Here is a 21,853-nt window from a genome sequence, read left to right as displayed (position 1 = left end):
TATGAGATATGCCTTGTTCTGTTGAGTGTTTGTGTAAGACCGCCTCAGTCTCTCTGTTGAGTGTGTGTGTCATACCTCCTTGTTCTGTTGAGTGTGTGTGTGTGTGTGTGTGTCATACCGCCTTGTTCTGTTGAGTGTTTGTGTTAGACCACCTCAGTCTCTCTGTTGAGTGTGTTTGTCATACCGCCTTGTTCTGTTGAGTGTGTGTGTGTGTGTGTGTCATACCGCCTTGTTCTGTTGAGTGTTTGTGTCATACCGCCTCAATCTCTCTGTAGAGTGTGTGTGTCATATCGCCTTGTTCTGTTGAGTGTGTGTGTTAGACCGCCTCAGTCTCTCTGCAGAGTGTGTGTGTCATACCGCCTTGTTCTGTTGAGTGTGTGTGTATACCGCCTTGTTCTGTCGAGTGTGTTTGTCACAGTCATACCGCCTTGTTCTGTTGAGTGTTTGTGTCATACCGCCTTGTTCTGTTTAGTGTTTGTGTTAGACCGCGCCTCAGTCTCCCTACAGATTGTATGTGTCATACCGCCTTGTTCTGTTGAATGTGTGTGTCATACCCCTTTGTTCTGTTAAATGTTTGTGTTATGCCGCCTCAGTCTCTCTACAAAGTGTGTGTGTCATACCCCTTTGTTCTGTTAAATGTTTGTGTTATGCTGCCTCAGTCTCTCTACAAAGTGTGTTTGTCCTATACCGCCTTGTTTTGTTGAGTGTGTGTGTCCTACCGCCTCATTTTGTTGAGTGTGTGTGTCCTACGCCTTGTTCTGTTGAGTGTTTGTGTCATACCGCCTTGTTCTGTTGAGTGTTTGTGTTATATACCGCCTCAGTCTCTCTGTTGAGTGTGTGTGTCATACTGCCTGGTTCTGTTGAGTGTTTGTGTTAGACCGCCTCTCAGTCTTTCTACAGAGTGTGTGTGTCATACCGCCTTATAATTACTCTGCAGCCTGCATGTGTTATGGCACCTGGTTCTGCTGAGAGTTTGTGTTATACCGCCTTGCTCTGCTCAGTGTGTGTGTTACTGTACCACCTTATACCAAACACTGACGGGCACAATATATAGACCACTGCTCGCCAATTTTCCGTAGTAACGCAGAATTTATTTATGGGACAACCAACTAACATCCCATTTACCAGAGTAAAGTCCCTTTTGTTGTCAGTAGGTTTCCCTCAGTCTAGGAAAGCAAAAAAGTAGTAGAACCAGTTCCGTGTTCGTAACTGAATACAAACTAACTGGCCGCAGTAGTGATTACTTGATCATGCGGACAATTGTCATTGAATCGAAAGTACATTCAAAGCTCTCACTGTGGCTCACTTCCGCTCTGACTAATTACAGAGCGACGAGTCTCGACCTAAAACTAAAGTAGGCCTATGTGCATGTAATGCTGTTGTTGTTTTAGTATCTTCACAGTATTTTCTCACGTTATACTAAGTTTTGAGCCACAAATATGATAAAATAAGGGAGTTATGATGCACGTTTCGAAGCGTGCGAGTCACGAAAGGAAAAACTTGAGCACAAAATCCTGTGGTTATCACTTTCACTCGCTTGTTTCAAAAATGCACCATAACTCCCTTCTTTTTCTAGGCTTCAAAAGCAATACAACATGCTAAAATATTGTAGAAATGCTAGAGAAAAAAATGTAGGCCACATGCAGATGCTTTTCGGTTTGAGTCGAACGTGGTCGCGCAGTAGTTAGTCAGATCTCTCCGTTCTGATTGGTTCAATTAATGTATATTCGCTGTGAAGGTTAACGCTCAGCATTGAGGGATCTATATACTGAGCTACAGTGAGAGTACTGGGTTTATAGACCGAGTATGTAGATGACGACAGTGAGTGTCATAAACTGACCAGTTTAATCTGACAGTGAGCGTTAACATAGCGCGACAATAAGGTGCACCCACCCACACACGCACACACACACACACACACACACACACACACACACACACACACACACACACACACACACACACACTCTCTCTCTCATCCCCACACATATACACACGACACTGCAGATGGACCATGACTAGTAGTTCAAGGGACGTAACCGCATGAATACGCCTTACTTACACTCTGCTCAAAGTTGTCCTCCACGACAGAAATATTGATGTTATTCATTAGCTGATCATTTTGTTGTTACTGTCGGTCTCGCTAGCCTGCTCAAGTGTTAATATGCGAATAGCAGTCTCCGTCGAGCGAGTGATGTGTGTGGAGTGAGAGATCAAATCAAATCAAATCAAATACAATTTTATTTTACGAAGTAATACAAACGAGCTTTCTTCAACCAGCCCTCGCCCAGAGATGGACTACTCTAATCAAATACATGTATATATATACACGTAGATTCATCACACACATTTTTTTTCTAAAAAGCAGAATTCACAGGACTATGTACACATTACAGGCTTTATACGATTTCTTACGTCATGTACAACAGAAGTGGGAATTTACTGAACATACATGTTTGAACAAAATGTGTTATCAAAACGGAGTTTTTATATGAAACACTGATGCTATGGACAAATATGATCAATATGAAAATAAATCAAGAACGAAGTCTTCCATCGCTGTGACTTTTCGCACTATGACATTAAATATAATGAAAGGTGTTTTTTGAAAGTATTGAGACTCGTTGGGAATCGAACCAATGCCGGGAGAGAATTTCACACGACGCTGCCAGAATAAGCTAAACTTGACTTGAGAGAGAGAGAGAGAGAGAGAGAGAGAGAGAGAGAGAGAGAGAGAGAGAGAGAGAGAGAGAGAGAGAGTAAAGGACAGAGAGAGTGGAGGGGAGGGGGGGGGGGGTGGGGCAAGAAAGAGAGATATATGATATGATATGATATGATATGGTATGATATGATATATGATATTTTATTTTCCATTTCATTACAAAATGTCAGTCTCTATTTTTGTCTGCGTCTCTTTTCTATATATATACGTATATATCTTACTTTCTGTGTAAATCTGTCTCTGGTCATCTGTTCTGCTTCGTCTTCTCTGAATGCAATAATCACCTCCCCCCCACGAACACGCACACACACACACATAGACAAACATAGTGACACACACTGACACACTGACACACACACACACACACATAGACAAACATAGTGACACACACTGACACACACACACACATACACACATACACGCACACACACCACACACATACACCTCACACACATACACTCACACAGACACACACACACACAGACAGACACAGACACACACACACACACACACACACACACACACACACACACACACACACACACACACACACACACAAGAAGGAAAACAGCATCATGTTCACACTTATTTTTATTTCAGAAGAAAGAGACCCTTACTAAATAGATAATAAATGATAGGTACACTTACAAAGCCTCCCAGCGTTTTCGTAAATTATAATGTTTTTTAATATATAGTACATGTATGACGATGCGGCAATTATGAATAAAATATATGTAAAAAGTATCACAGTCTATTTTATTTCACAACATCTTGAGCATAATAGTTTGTGTCCGCGATAGAAGAGAGATGATCGGCAGATCTGGACACTAACAGACAAGTAGACAGGCAGACAGACAGACAGACAGACAGACAGACAGACAGACAGACAGGCAAGTTTGTTTACAGTGTCACAATCAGTGCGAAGGACATGCCTAAGAAAACAGCTTTCTCTGAGCATTCTCCCATAACCTTTCGATGGTGCTTTCGGAGTACATGTAAATAATAAAACAAACAGTCCAACAGAAAAACAATAACAAATTAATAATGACACAAAAGGACAAATGTTAGAAGAAAGCAAACAGACGAAGAAATTGCAAGGCACAAGGGTCAGTTTCAGCAATATCAAATCGATTTATATATCTAAAAAAATTTAAAATTAAAAAATTAAAAAAACAGACTAAATTTGGAAATACGTGTACTCGTGTTATTGATTCTATCAACAGTTTTTGCGTGTGTTAAAACGAAATATAGTAAATTAATACAGGAGGCCGTTTGAGCTAAAAGTAACACAGACGACTGAGCTGTGTGTTGCAAACTGTGCAGTATCTCAGCAGTGCACATTTTGAGTAAAACAAACAAACAAATACGCCAACACATATGAAATATCGATACGCAATTGTTTAAGTATAATCTCTGGGTGAAAGGCTGTTCATATAAAGTTCTTGTTCCCGAAAAAATAATACAACCAATCATAATTTTTACAGCGAAAAGGTGATGTGTTCCTCCGACGCTCAACAAAAGTCGTTTGTAGACGAATGATTCGTACTTAAGCAGGTTGCTGGGTATCCACTGAAACATGTGGTCACTTCTGTTTTTACTTCCTTTTCAACTTGCAGACAGCTAATGATTTTGTGCTTTGTTTGTTCGTAAAATCGATGAACGGCTAGAGATTAGTTGGAGGCACGCGCGCTCGCGGACAAGCCTGTGGCTTTGGGGCTTTGTCAGTTTTAAAACAAAATTCATTATCTGTCCATTTTGACGAGTAAGCAACTGATACTATCTCTCTCTCTCTGTGTCTATCTGTCTATCTCTCGTTCTTTCTATCTGTGTACGCCCGCGTGCCTGTTCTACAATGACCACATGACGAAATCGAAAATGTTGGATACCCTGCCCTGCTCTTCAACATATAAAATGCGTTTTCCATCAGTTTTCGCAAACTGTGCGTCGATCTGCAGAGTCAACAGAAGACTGCAAAACACCTGTACAGATGAAAACTACACAAAAATGCAAACGAATTAATACTGTGCAAACTTGATTTGATTAACAATCCATACTAGTTACGGCTGTTAAATGGTAACAAATCCCATCAGACATCGAAAACAGTCTTTAAAAAAAAGTACATCTAAGGAAAGAGGTCAAACGCCATTGGAATATCTAATTCCGGTTTTATTACAAATACGTTGAGCGTATTTCAAAAGTGAATAACAATCTATGAGACAAATACTAACAAAACTATTACCACAAAAAAGTAATTAAAAACTGGTTGAAAGTACCGGGAACAGATGGGGAAAAATATCTGAGTACGGGTTACTTGAGGAAAGGGAAACACGGGTACAACAAAAAGTACATTAATTCGACTGGGCAAGGAGTACAATAAAGAATTACTGACCATTTTGATTGGAATCATTTTGCCAAGTGGACGGAATATTGTAGGCAATTTTTGATTGATTTACCTTGATTAAGGAAATACTGAAATGCCTGATAAGTTCAGACTCAACATGCCCAACATAAAAAAAAATATTTAAAAAAATTAAATCAAGTAAGAAAAAATAGTACATTCTCAAAATGTCAACGAATGTTAAATTCTTCTCAGCTTTTACTCGTTATATAAAATATCACATAGTTCCGAAGCAGTAGGCCTATTGCATGTTCAGCAGCAGTATTGTCGCATTGGATAATATAAGTAAAGCCATACAAAAAATTAAAAATTAAGATTTCTTAGAGCCAAAACAAATTCCGAAAGGAAAATTTTCAGAATTCATTTTGCCAACAATGAATTGTAGCGCACAACCAATAAAACATGAATGTGTTCATTAAAAGTACAAGCGTTTTTCTTCTTTTTCTTCTACTGATCTTATTAATCTTCCACAATAAGATATTGCTATCTTCTTTCTTTTCTGCTTTTATACAAATCTTTTACCACTACTTTTATGTAAAAACGAAAATGTTACTCTGTATAGTCACACAGAATGATTTAATGATGAAATATATGACACTGTATAATCTAAATTGCAATATCTGATTTTGTAAAACCCTGTTCATTTTCTGTCCTCACTTGATGTCAGCGTTATTTTGTCAGCAGTAATGAGGGTTTAAAAACACCTTCGTTATCGTGAAAACAACATGAACATGTAAACCACTGCAGATCTGTCGAGGTGATTTTAAATCCTTTTGTTCTACAGGACATGAAAAGAGAATCGTGCCACATGGGTCAAAGGGAAAGAAGCCAAGCACCAAGCACAGGCACTTGGCACGACAAGGTCGTCGGGCAGAGCTCCTGTCGGCAGCGAGGCCTGGTGTGGTATGCACGACAAATTGTCCAACTGGGTGAGACGCACACATACACTTGATCGGATTGGTTGAAGTTTCAAATAAACAGATCTCAATTTCAACCAATGCAACCAAGCGCTTGAGCCCCACCAATTTGGCGCTCTCTCGTGACCAACATCCCCCCCCCCCACCCTCCCTGGGTGCCGAGTGTAATTCCGACCGAATGCTCTGACTTTCTTCCGTTCGGCCATCCCCGATGCTGGTAGTAAAGGTGCCAGTAGCGACGACTTGCCTGCAGGTGTGGCGTTCTTCCAGTACGAGGTGCCAGGCAGGGCTGCAGCCATAAAATGAGAGGCCTGCAGACGAGTTTAGTACTAGCAGCTCTAACGTACTAGCAGCTCCTACGCCCGCAGATAATGTGTCAGTTTAAGGGAAGGCTTGTGAGGACTTTCGAGCAGGCAAAACGTCCTTCCAGGAAACGGTATCGGACTGAGCATCACCCAGGGATAGGGAGATAGAGGCGTGAAAGGCGCCAGCAGGTCTGCTCGTCAGCTTCTCTCTCTCCTGGAAGTCCTGGCGGTAGTTGGTGGACCAGTTGTCCCGGTAGAGCCCCCTCATCACGCCTGAAGAACGAGGCCTCAACGGCTGTCGCTTCTCGATGACAGTGTGCTCAATGGGCTTCAAGGGTTTGCCGCGACGTGACTTTTCTTCTCCTCCTCTCTGTGGCTCGCCGTGAGTCATCACGCTGGTCATGCCGCCGCTGACAGCAGCTGGTGAAGGATCGCCTGGCTGTGTGCTGACTGGCCCTGTGTTGGCTGCGTCTCTGAACGCCATAGGCCGAGACGACCTGGGATCAGACGGCGTATCTCGCTTCTTGACGGCAGCAGTTTTGTTCTCATTATCGTGCCCGGGTGGAGTCGGGTGAGAGGATGCCGGGTGGACCCTAATGGCGGGAACAGGAGGAGCGACGGCCCAGTGTTGCCTAGGGTCGTCCAGCGACTTCTGAGGGAGGTGCGTGTCTTTTGTCTTGGGCTCTCTGTCAGCAGCTATGGGCGGCAAGGCGGTGTAGGCTGACTCTCCTGTCGCCCCTGCAGTGGTAGGCTGGGAAGAGGGTTGCTGCTGCTGTCTCTGACTGGGTGGCTGGGAGTCGTCCTCAGCGGTGAGCGAGGACAAGTCCAGCTTGGGGAGCACGCTGTACTTGGAGAAGACGTTGCCGTCACTCTTTCCGGAGAGAGGAGAGCGCTCCACGCGGGCGTCAGCGCTGCTCACAGCCTTCTCCCTGGCACGTGCAGACGGGCGGGTTGTGGCGGGAGTGGAGGGCGCTGAGGATGGCTGCGAATCTTCTCCATCAGGGCCCCAGGTTGCTCTGTGGGGAGCCCGGGCAGGAGGCGGGGGAGGGGCCTTGGACCACAGTTGACGCGGGTCGGTGTCATCATGCTTGAGGCCGCTGCTCTGCACGTCGCCCCATGCTTTGCGCGGTGTGGTGTGATCAGCTTCTGTTCCTGCAGACCCGCTACCCGCCTCCATGTGTGGCTCTTCCACGATGGTGTCCTGGGAGTCCTTAGCAGGCGACCAGGCTTTTTGCGCAAGCTTCCCGCTGCCACGTCTGGCCTTGTAAGGCTTCATCTGGTGCTCCTTCAGATACTTCTTTATGTCCGAGCTGATGTCTTCAGCGTCCTGTCCCAGAGACAGGTCGTCTGCTTTGCGCGGCTGGGACTGACGTGCGGACAGGGTTTTCTCCGTGAAGTCACTACGGGATGTTGTGTCTGCGTAGAACTGCTTGCTGCTGGTCAGAGAAATCCCGTCTCTGGGTGTCTTCCCCTTGCGCATGGATTGCGGCTGGGGTTGCTGGTAGTCCACTCGAGTTGTAGTGCTGCCATCGAAGCTGCCTTCCGTCTTGAGGTCGGCGTCTTGCTGCTTGATCGGCTGTCGTCTGCTCCGTTGCATTTCGACAAAGTCATCCTTTGTGACAGTGTTGCCTTGGAAACTCGAGTCTTCTGTGAGGACGCCGCTATCTTTTGGTACCTGCACCTTTTCCCGTTTCTGCACTTGGTGCTCTTGGAAACTCCGTCTGGATGTGGTGCTTCCGTCGAAACTGCCGCCAGTGGTCAGGTTGGTGTCTTTGGGCAGGATCTTCTCTCGCTTCTGGGAAGATTTTTCCGTGAAATCACTCCTGGACGTGCTGTCACCGTGGAATGTTTTGTCGTCCGTCAGGCCGTCGCTGTCCTTGGGCACTATCTTCTGTCGTTTCTCGATCTTGCTTTCTCTGAAGTCATCTCTCTGGGTTGAACCGCCGTAGAAATTTTTGTCATCAGTGAGCCCGTCGCTATCCTTGGGCATTATCTTCTGTCGTTTCTCGATCTTGCTTTCTCTGAAGTCATCTCTCTGGGTTGAACCGCCGTAGAAGTTTTTGTCGTCCGTCAGGCCGTCGCTATCCTTGGGCATTATCTTCTGTCGTTTCTCGATCTTGCTTTCTCTGAAGTCATCTCTCTGGGTTGAACCGCCGTAGAAGTGTTTGTCATCAGTTAGTCCGTCGCTATCCTTGGGCATTATCTTCTGTCGTTTCTCGATGTTGCTTTCTCTGAAGTCATCTCTCTGGGTTGAACCGCCGTAGAAGTTTTTGTCATCAGTGAGCCCGTCGCTATCCTTGGGCATTATCTTCTGTCGTTTCTCGATCTTGCTTTCTCTGAAGTCATCTCTCTGGGTTGAACCGCCGTAGAAGTTTTTGTCGTCCGTCAGGCCGTCGCTATCCTTGGGCATTATCTTCTGTCGTTTCTCGATGTTGCTTTCTCTGAAGTCATCTCTCTGGGTTGAACCGCCGTAGAAGTTTTTGTCATCAGTGAGCCCGTCGCTATTCTTGGGCATTATCTTCTGTCGTTTCTCGATGTTGCTTTCTCTGAAGTCATCTCTCTGGGTTGAACTGCCGTAGAAGTTTTTGTCATCAGTGAGCCCGTCGCTATCCTTGGGCATTATCTTCTGTCGTTTCTCGATGTTGCTTTCTCTGAAGTCATCTCTCTGGGTTGAACCGCCGTAGAAGTTTTTGTCATCAGTGAGCCCGTCGCTATCCTTGGGCATTATCTTCTGTCGTTTCTCGATCTTGCTTTCTCTGAAGTCATCTCTCTGGGTTGAACCGCCGTAGAAGTTTTTGTCGTCCGTCAGGCCGTCGCTGTCCTTGGGCATTATCTTCTGTCGTTTCTCGATGTTGCTTTCTCTGAAGTCATCTCTCTGGGTTGAACCGCCGTAGAAGTTTTTGTCATCAGTGAGCCCGTCGCTATCCTTGGGCATTATCTTCTGTCGTTTCTCGATGTTGCTTTCTCTGAAGTCATCTCTCTGGGTTGAACCGCCGTAGAAGTTTTTGTCATCAGTGAGCCCGTCGCTATCCTTGGGCATTATCTTCTGTCGTTTCTCGATCTTGCTTTCTCTGAAGTCATCTCTCTGGGTTGAACCGCCGTAGAAGTTTTTGTCGTCCGTCAGGCCGTCGCTGTCCTTGGGCATTATCTTCTGTCGTTTCTCGATGTTGCTTTCTCTGAAGTCATCTCTCTGGGTTGAACCGCCGTAGAAGTGTTTGTCATCAGTTAGTCCGTCGCTATCCTTGGGCATTATCTTCTGTCGTTTCTCGATGTTGCTTTCTCTGAAGTCATCTCTCTGGGTTGAACCGCCGTAGAAGTTTTTGTCGTCCGTCAGGCCGTCGCTGTCCTTGGGCATTATCTTCTGTCGTTTCTCGATGTTGCTTTCTCTGAAGTCATCTCTCTGGGTTGAACTGCCGTAGAAGTTTTTGTCATCAGTGAGCCCGTCGCTATCCTTGGGCATTATCTTCTGTCGTTTCTCGATGTTGCTTTCTCTGAAGTCATCTCTCTGGGTTGAACCGCCGTAGAAGTTTTTGTCATCAGTGAGCCCGTCGCTATCCTTGGGCATTATCTTCTGTCGTTTCTCGATGTTGCTTTCTCTGAAGTCATCTCTCTGGGTTGAACCGCCGTAGAAGTTTTTGTCGTCCGTCAGGCCGTCGCTATCCTTGGGCATTATCTTCTGTCGTTTCTCGATCTTGCTTTCTCTGAAGTCATCTCTCTGGGTTGACTTGCCATAGAAGTTTTTGTCGTCCGTGAGACCGTTACTATCCCTGGGTAGGATCTTTTCACGTCTCTGTATTTCATTCTCTCCAAAGTCCTTTCTTTGTGTCGAGTCGCCGTAAAACGTCTTGTCATCAGTGAGACCGTTACTGTCGCGGGGAAGAATTTTCTCTCGTTTCTGTGTCTCGCTTTCTCTGAAATCTTGCCTCTGTGTAGAACCCCCGTAGAAGTTCTTGTCATCAGTCAAACCTTGATCCTGGGGTCGTTTGAGCTTCTCTTTGTGGGGCAACTCGTGCTCGGGGTACTCTTTTCTGGCTGTTGTATCCCCACGAAAAGTCTTGTCATCAGTCAAACCTTGATCCTGGGGTCGTTTGAGCTTCTCTTTGTGGGGCAACGCGTGCTCAGGATAGTCTTTTCTGGCTGTTGTATCCCCACGGAAAGTCTTGTCATCAGTCAAACCTTGGTCCTGGGGTCGTTTTAGCTTTTCTTTGTGGGGCAACGCGTGCTCGGGGTACTCTTTTCTGGCTGTTGTATCCCCACGGAACGTCTTGTCATCAGTCAAACCTTGGTCCTGGGGTCGTTTGAGCTTTTCTTTGTGGGGCAACTCGTGCTCGGGAAAGTCTTTTCTTGCTGTTGTATCCCCACGGAAAGTCTTGTCATCGGTCAAACCTTGGTCCTGGGGTCGTTTTAGCTTTTCTTTGTGGGGCAACGTGTGCTCGGGAAAGTCTTTTCTGGCTGTTGTATCCCCACGGAACGTCTTGTCATCAGTCAAACCTTGATCCTGGGGTCGTTTGAGCTTCTCTTTGTGGGGCAACGCGTGCTCGGGAAAGTCTTTTCTGGCTGTTGTATCCCCACGGAACGTCTTGTCATCAGTCAAACCTTGATCCTGGGGTCGTTTAAGCTTCTCTTTGTGGGGCAACGCGTGCTCGGGGTACTCTTTTCTGGCTGTTGTATCCCCACGGAAAGTCTTGTCATCAGTCAAACCTTGATCCTGGGGTCGTTTAAGCTTCTCTTTGTGGGGCAACGCGTGCTCGGGGTACTCTTTTCTGGCTGTTGTATTCCCACGGAACGTCTTGTCATCAGTCAAACCTTGATCCTGGGGTCGTTTTAGCTTTTCTTTGTGGGGCAACGCGTGCTCGGGAAAGTCTTTTCTGGCTGTTGTATCCCCACGGAACGTCTTGTCATCAGTCAAACCTTGATCCTGGGGTCGTTTGAGCTTCTCTTTGTGGGGCAACGCGTGCTCGGGAAAGTCTTTTCTGGCTGTTGTATCCCCACGGAACGTCTTGTCATCAGTCAAACCTTGATCCTGGGGTCGTTTGAGCTTCTCTTTGTGGGGCAACTCGTGCTCGGGATACTCTTTTCTGGCTGTCGTTTCTCCATAGAACGGTTGACCGCCTTTCAAATCCGAATTCTTCCGCGCATTCTTCTGTCTTTTCTGCAGACTGTGTTCCGGGTAGTTCTGCTTGTTGATCGTGTTTCCGTCAAACTGACCATCGTTTTTCAAAGAACTATCCGGCTGGACACGGCGTTTCTGCGTCCTCTGTACGTCATGAGGCGGGTAGTCTAGGTGAGTGGTTGTGTTGCCGTCCATCTTGTCTGTCGACTTTAAGACTTCAGACTGGGTACTCTCCCCTTTCCGCTTCTTGCGGACGGCTGGACCTAGGTATTCGCTCATATTGACTGGCTCTTCTCCTTTGGTCTGCGCTAGGGTTCTGCTGTGAGTGAGTTGTCGTTCTTGGGCTCTGGGTAACTTTGTGTTCTCCCTTCTGTTGCAACTTGAGGTTTACCTGTTAAAATATGTGACCAGTTAAGTCAGCCTCGGTTTGTACTGGTTTCTGATTGAGTGAGTGAGTGAGTGTGTGTGTGTGTGTGTGTGTATGTGTGTGTGTGTGTGTGTGTGTGTGTGCGTGCGTGCGCGTGTGTTTGTGTGTGTGTTTGTGTGTGTGTGTGAGTGCGCGCGCGCGCGTGTGTATGTGTGTGTGTGTGGGTGTGTGTTTGGGTGTTGTCATGAAGTATTGTATTGAGAGTGTCTGCGTGCGTGTGTGTGCTTGCATTCTACTTTCATATTTTGACGATCTTTTTTTCTATTTATTTATTTATTTATTCATTTATCCTTTTTTGTCAAATGCGTGTTGATTGTATGTATATGCTAGTAGTATTCCTGTATGTGTAAATATGCGCACGAGCGCGTTCGAAGGTGTGTTAGAGTGTGTATGTGTGTGTGTGTGTGTGTGTGTGTGTGTGTGTGTGTGTGTGTGTGTGTGTGTGCGTGCGTGCGTGAGAGTGAAAGCTCATATTTGTTTTTAATATCACATACGGTGTCTTATTAATATTGTAGGTGTATTTTCTTGATGCTTGTGAGCGAACACTAAGCTAATCTAATGCAAAATACAGATGCATTCAGCTCAACTGAACATATACACACTCTCCCGAGACAAAGAGACAGAAAAACAAGTCGCGTAAGGCGAAATTACTACATTTAGTCAAGCTGTGGAACTCACAGAATGAAACTGAACGCACTTGTGCAAAACGGAGTGAAACGGACGAGCCTGTTCAGCGCGGTAGTGGTTTCGCTGTGCTGCATAGAACGCTTTTCTGTACCTCTCTTCACTGCGGACTTCCTGGCAGCCACTGGTCTGAGGATTTAGCACGGCCATCAACATCGAACGCAGAAGAAGAAGAATGTACCTCTCTTCGTTTTAACTTTCTGAGCGTGTTTTTAATCCAAACATATCATATCTATATGTTTTTGGAATCAGGAACCAACAAGGAATAAGATGAAATTGTTTTTAAGTCGATTTCGGAAATTTAATTTTGATCATAATTTTTATATTTTTAATTTTCAGAGCTTGTTTTTAATCCAAATATAACATATTTATATGTTTTTGGAATCAGAAAATGATGAAGAATAAGATGAACGTAAATTTGGATCGTTTTATAAAAAAAAAACATTTTATTTACAATTTTCAGATTTTTAATGACCAAAGTCATGAATTAATTTTTAAGCCACCAAGCTGAAATGCAATACCGAAGTCCGACCTTCGTCGAAGATTGCGTTACAAAAATTTCAATCAATTTGATTCAAAAATGAGGGTGTGACAGTGCCGCCTCAACTTTTACAAAAAACCGGATATGACGTCATCAAAAGTATTTATCGAAAAAAAGAAAAAAACGTCCGGGGATATCATTCCCAGGAACTCTCATGTAAAATTTCATAAAGATCGGTCCAGTAGTTTGGTCTGAATCGCTCTACACACACACACGCACAGACAGACAGACAGACAGACACACACACACACACACACACACACACACACACACACACACACACACACACACACACCATGACCCTCGTCTCGATTCCCCCTCTATTGTTAAAACATTTAGTCAAAACTTGACTAAATGTAAAAAGAGAGAGAGAGAGAGAGAGAGAGAGAGAGAGAGAGAGAGAGAGAGAGAAGAGAGAGAGAGACAGAGAGAGAGACGAGAGAGGAGAGAGAGAGGAAGTAAGAACGAATCGTGCACAACTACTGTGCAACATAATACACACAATGAGAAAAACAATCAAAGCAAAAGCTATTATTATTTAGAATCAATTTATTCACCTCGACCAAAAACACCAATAGTTCTGACTCTCCCCAGTAAGGCAATATCACACATTTACAATTTAATAACCAGTATGCCATTTTTTCTTAAATCCACGGTTGTCTTTATTCTACCAAGTAAATAGTATCATGTGAAACAGTACACAATTTTTTCCCTTGTGTAAAGCCAGTAATTTTATATTGCGTTAGCATTTTCAGTGAGTTGAATTTTGGCAAGGAAGGATCCAATAAGGGGTCTGTAACGATGCATTATCGTTTGCCACAACAGCAGAGATACAACTACAACTGAATGTCCACCTTCAGTTGAAAGAGGTACATGTATTAGAAACAAGCATACGACTGGTGAGCTTCAGAATACAAAGTATTTGAGTAAAAGCTAGCTCCTCGCAGAACAGTATTCCTTTTGATATTATTGTCTGGTTGGACAGTATATACGTTTAGAAGCTTACTATCAAACTCACCAGTTTTCGTTGACTTACTGGCAAATCGCTGAGTCAAATACTTAGGCCTATCATACTCTCAAAAGAGAATGTTTGAAATGTGGACGGTTAATAAATCATGCAATACCAATGACTTTTACAATGCATGTCACACGAAATTCTTGCTAACAGAAGACAGTGACTTAGAACACAAATGAACAATTTTATTTTGGCATTTCTGTTATCTGTCTACTTGTAAATGCATTTGTAGAACAATGTTTAATACGCCTTATTTTGTTCTGGCTTTTTGCGTCTTTCCACTTATAAATGTATTTATCAGTGGTTTCCGACAACTGGAGGTAAATCTTGTACATGAGTACCTTGAGAAACACGCTTCATAACAATGTGTCGCAAAGCACTTCACTACAGACAAGATCACCACAAGTAGTCTCTTAAATGCTGGGCTCACACCCTTAACCCAACAATGAAACTAGACTATCCCGACACTGTTGTTGACAAATCACAGAACGAATTATAATCACAGAACAAATATAAAATAATACCTTTGATTCAAAAGAAAACATTGACGTGGATATATATTGCAGACGGTACATGGAATAACATTGCAGAATATAATCACAGACAATTTCTTTGTGCATTCAAATAAAATATCGCACGTACACAAAAGCGAACACACACACACAAAAAGATGGCGAACGGTATAAGGTGCACATAGTTCCATTTCTAGTCAAAACCTTCACCAAAACAACGGACGAGAACGCTGCAGAAAATCAAAACAAACCCAAATCAAAACGGTGCATACAAAAAATGATTATCTCACGGGTGATCAACATAATAGCATAATCATCAGCTATAAGATTACACCGAAAGCTATAGTAAATGCCAATCCCGAACAAATCAAATAAGAAATGAAACAGGTAATCTTTCTTCTCAAAAATCGAAAGTGAAGAAAGAAAGAAGTACAAAAACAAGGCTCCCAAATGTTCGTTCAGTCCAATTCTTTCAGACTCTTTTTGTTGCTTTCTTTGACTCGAAATGTAAAATTTCCATGACCCAAAAGATGACCAGGTTACAACAGGCAAAAATGGACATCGTTCGTCGATTAAAACACAAGCATTTGATGAGAAAGAAAGGACGGGGATAGAGAACGAGAGGAGACTAGGTGCTGGATTCTGCTTAATGATATTTGAAAAACTTTCATTATGAATTAGATTCACATTTGTACACATATTCGTTGTCTTGGGTTAAATCTTCAGCTCTGCTAAGGCGTGAAACCCTATTTCAACCATTACATTAACCGCACACATGTATATTGAACGACATGACTAATATTTTTCAGCACACATTTTCAACGCCAAAGGCCATGGAGTTGATACAGCAGGACAAACACGTGCTTTTTGAAAAAATTAATGATAAAAACGTCATGCCTTCTGCTCAAAACAGGTGTTTTGATTGTTGAAGCAAGGCGGTTATGTGACACACAATGCTTCTCCGTGGACTGTAGACTTATAGACAGTTAAGAAAATCAATCACGATCCGTAGTTAAATAGTGGATGGATGAGACGCTGAGGGTCCACAGTTTATATTTTATGTTCATGTACTCCTTTGAGCTTTTAGCCCAAGGTGGCTTTAAATGAAAGCGAGTTGGACAGTGGACGGATCAGACACTGAGGTGACACAGCTAGATAGTGGACGACTCAAACAGTGAGAGCCTGGGGACTGGCGTCACGCCAAGCACGGTAGTCCGGGCGCACGTTATCCTCAAAGGCGTTGAGATTCTGCAGGGGGCGGTTCTGGGGCCGGAAGTTGGTCTGCCTGGGGGCGTAGGCCCCCCTGAAATCGGACTTCTGGGTGGTGGTGCCTTCGAAGCGGTCTCCACTGGGCTGATACTCGTCTCTGGGCTTTATCAGCTGTCTGACCGGAGCCATGGGGGCCATGAAGTCGCCCGCGTAGCTAGAGCTGCCGTCAAACTTGCCCTCCCGCTTCATGAGGTGGGACGAACCGGGTTTGAGGACTGGGAGCCTCTGGGGGCGACCCATTTCCTGGAAGGCCTGGCGGTTGCTGGTCATCATGTCCATTTCGCCTTCTGGTCTCACGTAGCGGTCCTGCTCGTGGCGGAAGCGCGGGCTGACCTCGTGCTCCTGGAAGTCGCTCATGAAGGTCGTCTTGCCCTCGAACTTGCCGTCCGAGCTGATGGTGTTGTTCTCGGGCTTGAAGTTGCGGGTCCTGGGCGCGACGAGGCCCTGGTAGGATTCCGCGGCTGTGGTGCTGGCCTGGAAGGGCACGCTTGGCGCAATGTAGGCCTGCTTCTCACGTCGAAGTCTTGGCTGCACCGGTTGTTCCACGAAGCTCGCCTTGTTCTCCGTCGACGATTCGAAAGGAGCGCCCGAGCCAACCGGAGCCCACTGTGGTCGGTAGGTTTCGCGCGGGCTTAGCAGCTTCTCGACGTAGTCGCCTTTAGCCGTGCTTTCGCCGTCGAACTTGGAGGAAGGAGGCTCGTAGTTGTTCTGGGGCTTCAGCATCTCACGTCGAGCCGCTCTGTGTTCCACGAACTCCGAGTTGTAGCCGCTCTCCGATGCCATTGGGCCTGCGCCGCGCAGGATGTGGGAGGAGCTGGGCTTTTCGATGACCTGACGCGTCAAGGGGAACTCACGGAACTGGCTCTGGTTGGTGGTGCTGAGGTCCATGTGTCCTTCAGGCCGGACGTAGGGCTGGTAGCCGTGCACGTACTTCTGCCCGAGCGGCTTCTCCTTGTAGGAGTCCTTGCTGGTCGTGCTGCTGTCAAAGGGCGCGTTGGAGTTGAAGGCAGCGCGGTTAGGGCCCAGGCTCTCGCGCTTGGGCTGGTAGGCGCCGGTGAAGTCGCTCGTGTTGGTGGACACACCGCTGAACTTGACCGCAGGTGAGGTCCACAGCTGGCGGTTCCGGGGCCTACGAGGGGGCAGCTCGTGCTCCTTAAAGGTGTCTTTGTAGCCCGTGGAGCTCTGGAAGTTCCCTTGTGGACCTCCCCACTCGTCCTGCCGCTTGAACATCTCCCTGCGGCTGATGGTGTGCTCCGTGAAGTCCTTCTTGGCGGTGGAGGTGCCCTGGAAGGGGTCCTGGGGAGGGGCCCACTGCGATACCTCGCGCTGGTGGCGAGGGGGCAGGCTCCACTCCTGGAACTCCGCTGCCAGCCAATACCAGCAAGTCAGCGACACCGCATGAACACGCTCATAAGCACACGCACGCGCACATGCCAGTGAGATCAGACGTACACGCGCAAACGCACATGCACGCACGTTCGCACGCAATCTCACGACAGCAAGCGAGTAATCAAAATGACAAAGCTGTGCTGAAAGTCTGTTGAGGTTTAGAATTGACACTACAGCATATGATAAACATTTTCTGTTCTGTCCTAGTTCTTCTCTTATCAGGTTTTTGTCTGTTCCTTTTTTTCTTCTTCTGTACTCTTCTGTTCCCTTCTGTTCTTTTCTATTTTGTATTCTTCTTTTTTCTTTTCTGTTGTTCTCTTTTCTTCAGTTCGCTTCTCTTCTGTTCTCTTTTTCGTCCCTGCTCTTCTTGATACGCATCTCATAACTATGCGTCGGTTATGTCTCTTGATGACATAGATATTTGTATCCTTCGATATTTGTTGAAATTCAGTATACCAGAAAGAATGTTTATGTCGAGAAAGAACATTAAAATTAACGCTACTGGCTCAGTCTGTTTGGTCGGTTCCGATAATGGATGCGAAAACCTATATGACCGTTTTTCTTTATTTTTCTCTGTTAATTCACCAGTGGCTATGTAACATGTGTTACAGAATTGCACCAGTGTAAGGGTTAATCTGTTCAAAGCCCAAAAGGCAATGTTCTGGTTCATGTTTACGAAAAAAACCACCTACTTTGTGCATTCATCAAGTGTCTTTTGTGTTCTTGTTTTTCCTGTTCGTTCCGTGTTGCGTCTGCTTTTTGTTGTCTTTTGTGTTCTTGTTTTTCCTGATGAAGCTTCCATAAGCGAAAATTCGTACCGTCTTGTCTCGTTCTTGTATCGGTGAGTACAGTATTCCTTTGGTTTTTTATTTTTTATTTTTTTAAACTTTGTTCATCTTACCACAGTCACTTCGTTGTTTAGATTAAAATTAAATGTCATAACTTTCAGCACATCTCTGTCCACTAATTACAAAAACATGTATTTCTGATTCTATGATATTACAAATATTAAATTGAAAAATTCTGAATAAAAAAAGTGTTTCTTCGTAAATAGATAATGAAATAGTTTTCGATCTAAATAAAAAGATGTTTTTATTCAATCAAAAAGTTTTTCATTATTTATTTGCGAAAACAACGACGAGATATGTCTTTACTGACAAACAAACTTATTCATGAACCTAAACTTGCGTTCGAATTACTACTCTTTTCTCATGGTGAAGTGGAAATGAAATGTAAGCATTTCAGAAAGATCTCCTCAACTTAGAAAACCAAAGAAGACCACAACAATGCTTAATTATTCAAGTAGCAGGAAGCGACACAAAGCCCGATCGAAAGCAGCAAGAGCTGATCAATACTCAAGAACAACACCACAGCGTACAACGTCAACGATGCTGCTATACTTCTACGTGTGCAATCTGATATAACAGGTGCAAGTTGTACAGTGCTTGCGCTACAACTATCGTCAACGCTGAAGAAATCAACTACATGGTATTCGTCCAGCGAAAGCATTGAAGCACATGGTGTGCAAACCCGAGAGTCACTGTGCGACATATACTACAAGCGTGTAGGCTACATAGCACTACATTTTAAAGTGTACCAAAGTAAATTGAACCAAACAGATAAAGGTCAGCAAGAAACCAGGTCACCAAAGAAACCGAAACTTATTCAGAAGTTGTGCATAATCTATTGCCCTCAACTCTCACTTTCAGACGATTGACATCTTACTAAACCCGAGGAACACGCACATGAGATTATCTTTCCGATATCCGACCAAGCGAGGTAAGACCTAACCATCTCAATTTCAGCTGAATCCCTGTTCTAACAAATTTTAAACACAAAGTGGACCGAAGGAAGTTATGTTTAGTCAAAGTTCAGGGGAGTGAGGGATGTTCAGAATGATGAATCATTCTCTGAAGAAGGAGGGAGTGGGGGAGGAGGAGAAGAAGGAGAGGAGAATGAAAGTGTTATGCCCGAGTTTTGCGAGCGCAAGCACTTTTACGAACATGGATGTGTGCGTGCGCGCGTGCCGTTTGTGTGCGAGTGTGTGTGTGTCAGTGTGTGTGTGTGTGTGGGGTGTTTACGTGCGCGCTTGCGTGCGTGCGTCGACTGATGTCGTTTTGTAAGTCTTGTTCAGGAAAGGGGTGCGGTGGCAGGAAGATACATTATTGACGTCGGAACGGAGGACAGTTAGTCCCCTGAAACTACAACAGATAATGTACCTGAAATTCGGTCGGGCACACCAGGAAAAATCCGTCTATCCGTGGTGTTGAAAGTAGTGCACGGAAACGATTACCACTAATGAACAGTTGAGGTCAACGACCGATTCATCGCACGCAACGCACTACCCTCGATAACCATAGCTCATTAACATTTTTATAAAATTGCAAAAGTTTTATCCCCCCAAAATCCCCCCCCCCCCCTCTCAAAAGTAGAAGAATCAATAAATAGATAAAAGTTGACAAATAAAAGAACCTAACATTCATAAAAAAAATTAAATATTATAAATAGATAACTAAGTAAATAAATAGATCAATGAGTAAAAATGTAAAACAATAAATAGATCAATAAATAATTAAACGATGAAATAATAAAAATAAATAAATAAATACTAGCTAACTCAATAGCACTTTTTTTGGGGAAAAACAATAAAATCGGAAAGAAAATGTACAAGATCGTCCTACCTGTCATAAGGTCCGTGTTTCTTTTAGTACACTCCTCCCAACGAGCAGCTTCTACACTAACTGACGCGGGTAATGGCCTCAACTTCTTCGATCAGAAAATCTCCTCAATTGTTCCAGCCCACTGACTTCAATAATAATAACGGGTGGGTCTTATATCCGTTATTCCATTACCAGTTTTCTAAAGCCTTTGATCGCTTCGCTTGTCTGAATGTGAGACGGAATTGCATTTAATGCCTCCCTGGGGATTCGTTTGTGTTTCGCTTCGTGGGGATTGCATAGAAGGCTGGGATTGAAAACCGTCTTTCAAGTTTTAATGCTTTTGTTATTGTTTGAATGCTAGCTTGTTATTGTCTAGTTAGCGTGCTCGTATATATAGACTGCGGAATCTGTCCTTGTTAATGATTGACTTAGTAGAATGTAACCAGCACAAGGTATAGGCTATGCGGTGTTAGTAGGAACAATTGTTGCAATGTTTGAGTAATTACACTGTGCAGAGAGAGAGAGAGAGAGAGAGAGAGAGAGAGAGAGAGAGAGAGAGAGAGAGACAGACAGACAGACAGACAGACAGACAGACAGACAGACAGACAGACAGAGACAGAGACAGAGAGGGAGAGAGAAAGAAAGATTAAATTGTACTTTTTTTTTAATGCAAGCTGTGAGTGTGAATAAAGTGGCGACCTTTCAATATTCTTTAATCGATTGTGGCTTTAAAACAATTATCTTTTGATTAAAAACGTTCAGTGTATCGACTGACATAATTATGCACCGTGTCCGTGACAATACACAGAGGGATCACAATCAGTCTGGGATGAGAACGGGAGCATCTACTACCAAATATTTTCGAGATGAAAAAACAATGGCGAAAAAGAAAGACATTCACACTAACCAACGATACATTTCGAACGCAAGTTTAGATTGCATTACATAAGCGTAACGATACTTAAGCTTAAGAACACTTAAGGAAGAAAAGAAGTAAGCTGAAAACATCGACTAGACTCTCGGCCATTAAGTGGCAAGCGTTGTACAGGAAAAGTTCAAAGTTGACACAGTCTTGATAAGAGTATAACCGGACTCACCTTTGTACGAGGGCTCTCCTACAAATTTGCCTGGTTCCTGCCTGTTTTTGTCCTGGCGAATTGGCTTCACTCTCGAACCCGTCACATCTGCACACAGTCTTCACAGTCATGTTCAAGGTCCCAAACTCACACGTTCCTGTTGTAGTCAGTTTGGTTTAACACTGAAGAGTCGACATACAAAGCACCAAAGACCGGAGTTACGAGTGTCGCCGTCAATCCCTTTTGTACCTACAAACAATCGTTACGCCTGCTATTCATTGGGCAAGATCGACTTTGCGAAGTCCACTCCACGAAGCTCTCCGGCACGAAGCTTTAGCACTGAAATTTTGGTAAAAAGACTTAACAAAGTCTTCGCGAAGTCAATTTCGGGCTTAATTGAAGAAGGCCTTTACGGTGGCATTCCCAAGGCCGAAAACTCGTTTATTTTTTTCTCACATTTGGTATTACACTAAAATGACCCCCAAAGGAGTTATACGACAATTGACGTCAATCGCCGTTGTACCTTTGCAAACGCGCATTAAAGTCATTCACAAGGCCACATAAATGTGTTTTTAGATATATAATATTTAGTCTGGTCTTAACACAGGTGTTGTATGAATCACCAAATAATCACCGTCGTACCTATGAAGAATTGTCGGACCACATACACGTTCTTAATACTCATGCAGTTTGGCTTAATTAACATACACTGAGGAGGCGGCATATGAAACAACAAAGGTGTTTCGTTAGTTACCGTCAATAACGGCAGTTCTGTAGGTACCCTCCAAACAATGGTTAATTTATTCCCACGGCCACATACACGTC

At 44.3% G+C, this 21,853-nt stretch overlaps 2 protein-coding genes across 2 annotated transcripts in view; both read right to left on the bottom strand.

The window, feature by feature from the left end:
- Positions 1-3,295: 3,295 nt before the first annotated feature.
- On the bottom strand, positions 3,296-21,132 carry LOC138975196 (protein split ends-like). Its single transcript, XM_070347855.1, has 2 exons — positions 21,050-21,132; positions 3,296-11,846 (listed from the first exon to the last, which is right to left on the bottom strand). The coding sequence occupies exon 2, from the start codon at positions 11,732-11,734 to the stop codon at positions 6,419-6,421; it is 5,316 nt and encodes a 1,771-aa protein (XP_070203956.1). The 5' UTR covers positions 11,735-11,846; positions 21,050-21,132; the 3' UTR covers positions 3,296-6,418.
- LOC138980280 (stabilizer of axonemal microtubules 2-like) overlaps positions 15,802-21,853 on the bottom strand; it is a 19,390-nt gene continuing 13,338 nt past the window's right edge. The window contains exons 4-5 of the mRNA XM_070353174.1: positions 21,050-21,136; positions 15,802-17,267 (exon numbers count right to left, since the gene is read on the bottom strand). Coding sequence (XP_070209275.1) covers positions 15,802-17,267; positions 21,050-21,136 — 1,553 coding nt within the window. The remainder of the gene's footprint in view (positions 17,268-21,049; positions 21,137-21,853) is intronic.

Source organism: Littorina saxatilis, linkage group LG1, assembly GCF_037325665.1.
Source record: "Littorina saxatilis isolate snail1 linkage group LG1, US_GU_Lsax_2.0, whole genome shotgun sequence".
Classification (NCBI taxonomy): domain Eukaryota; kingdom Metazoa; phylum Mollusca; class Gastropoda; order Littorinimorpha; family Littorinidae; genus Littorina; species Littorina saxatilis.
This window is presented reverse-complemented; position numbering and strand designations above follow the sequence as displayed.

Excerpts from the sequence above, each read along its gene's own strand:
- LOC138975196 (XM_070347855.1), bottom strand. The coding sequence starts at position 11,734 with ATGAGCGAATACCTAGGTCCAGCCGTCCGCAAGAAGCGGAAAGGGGAG.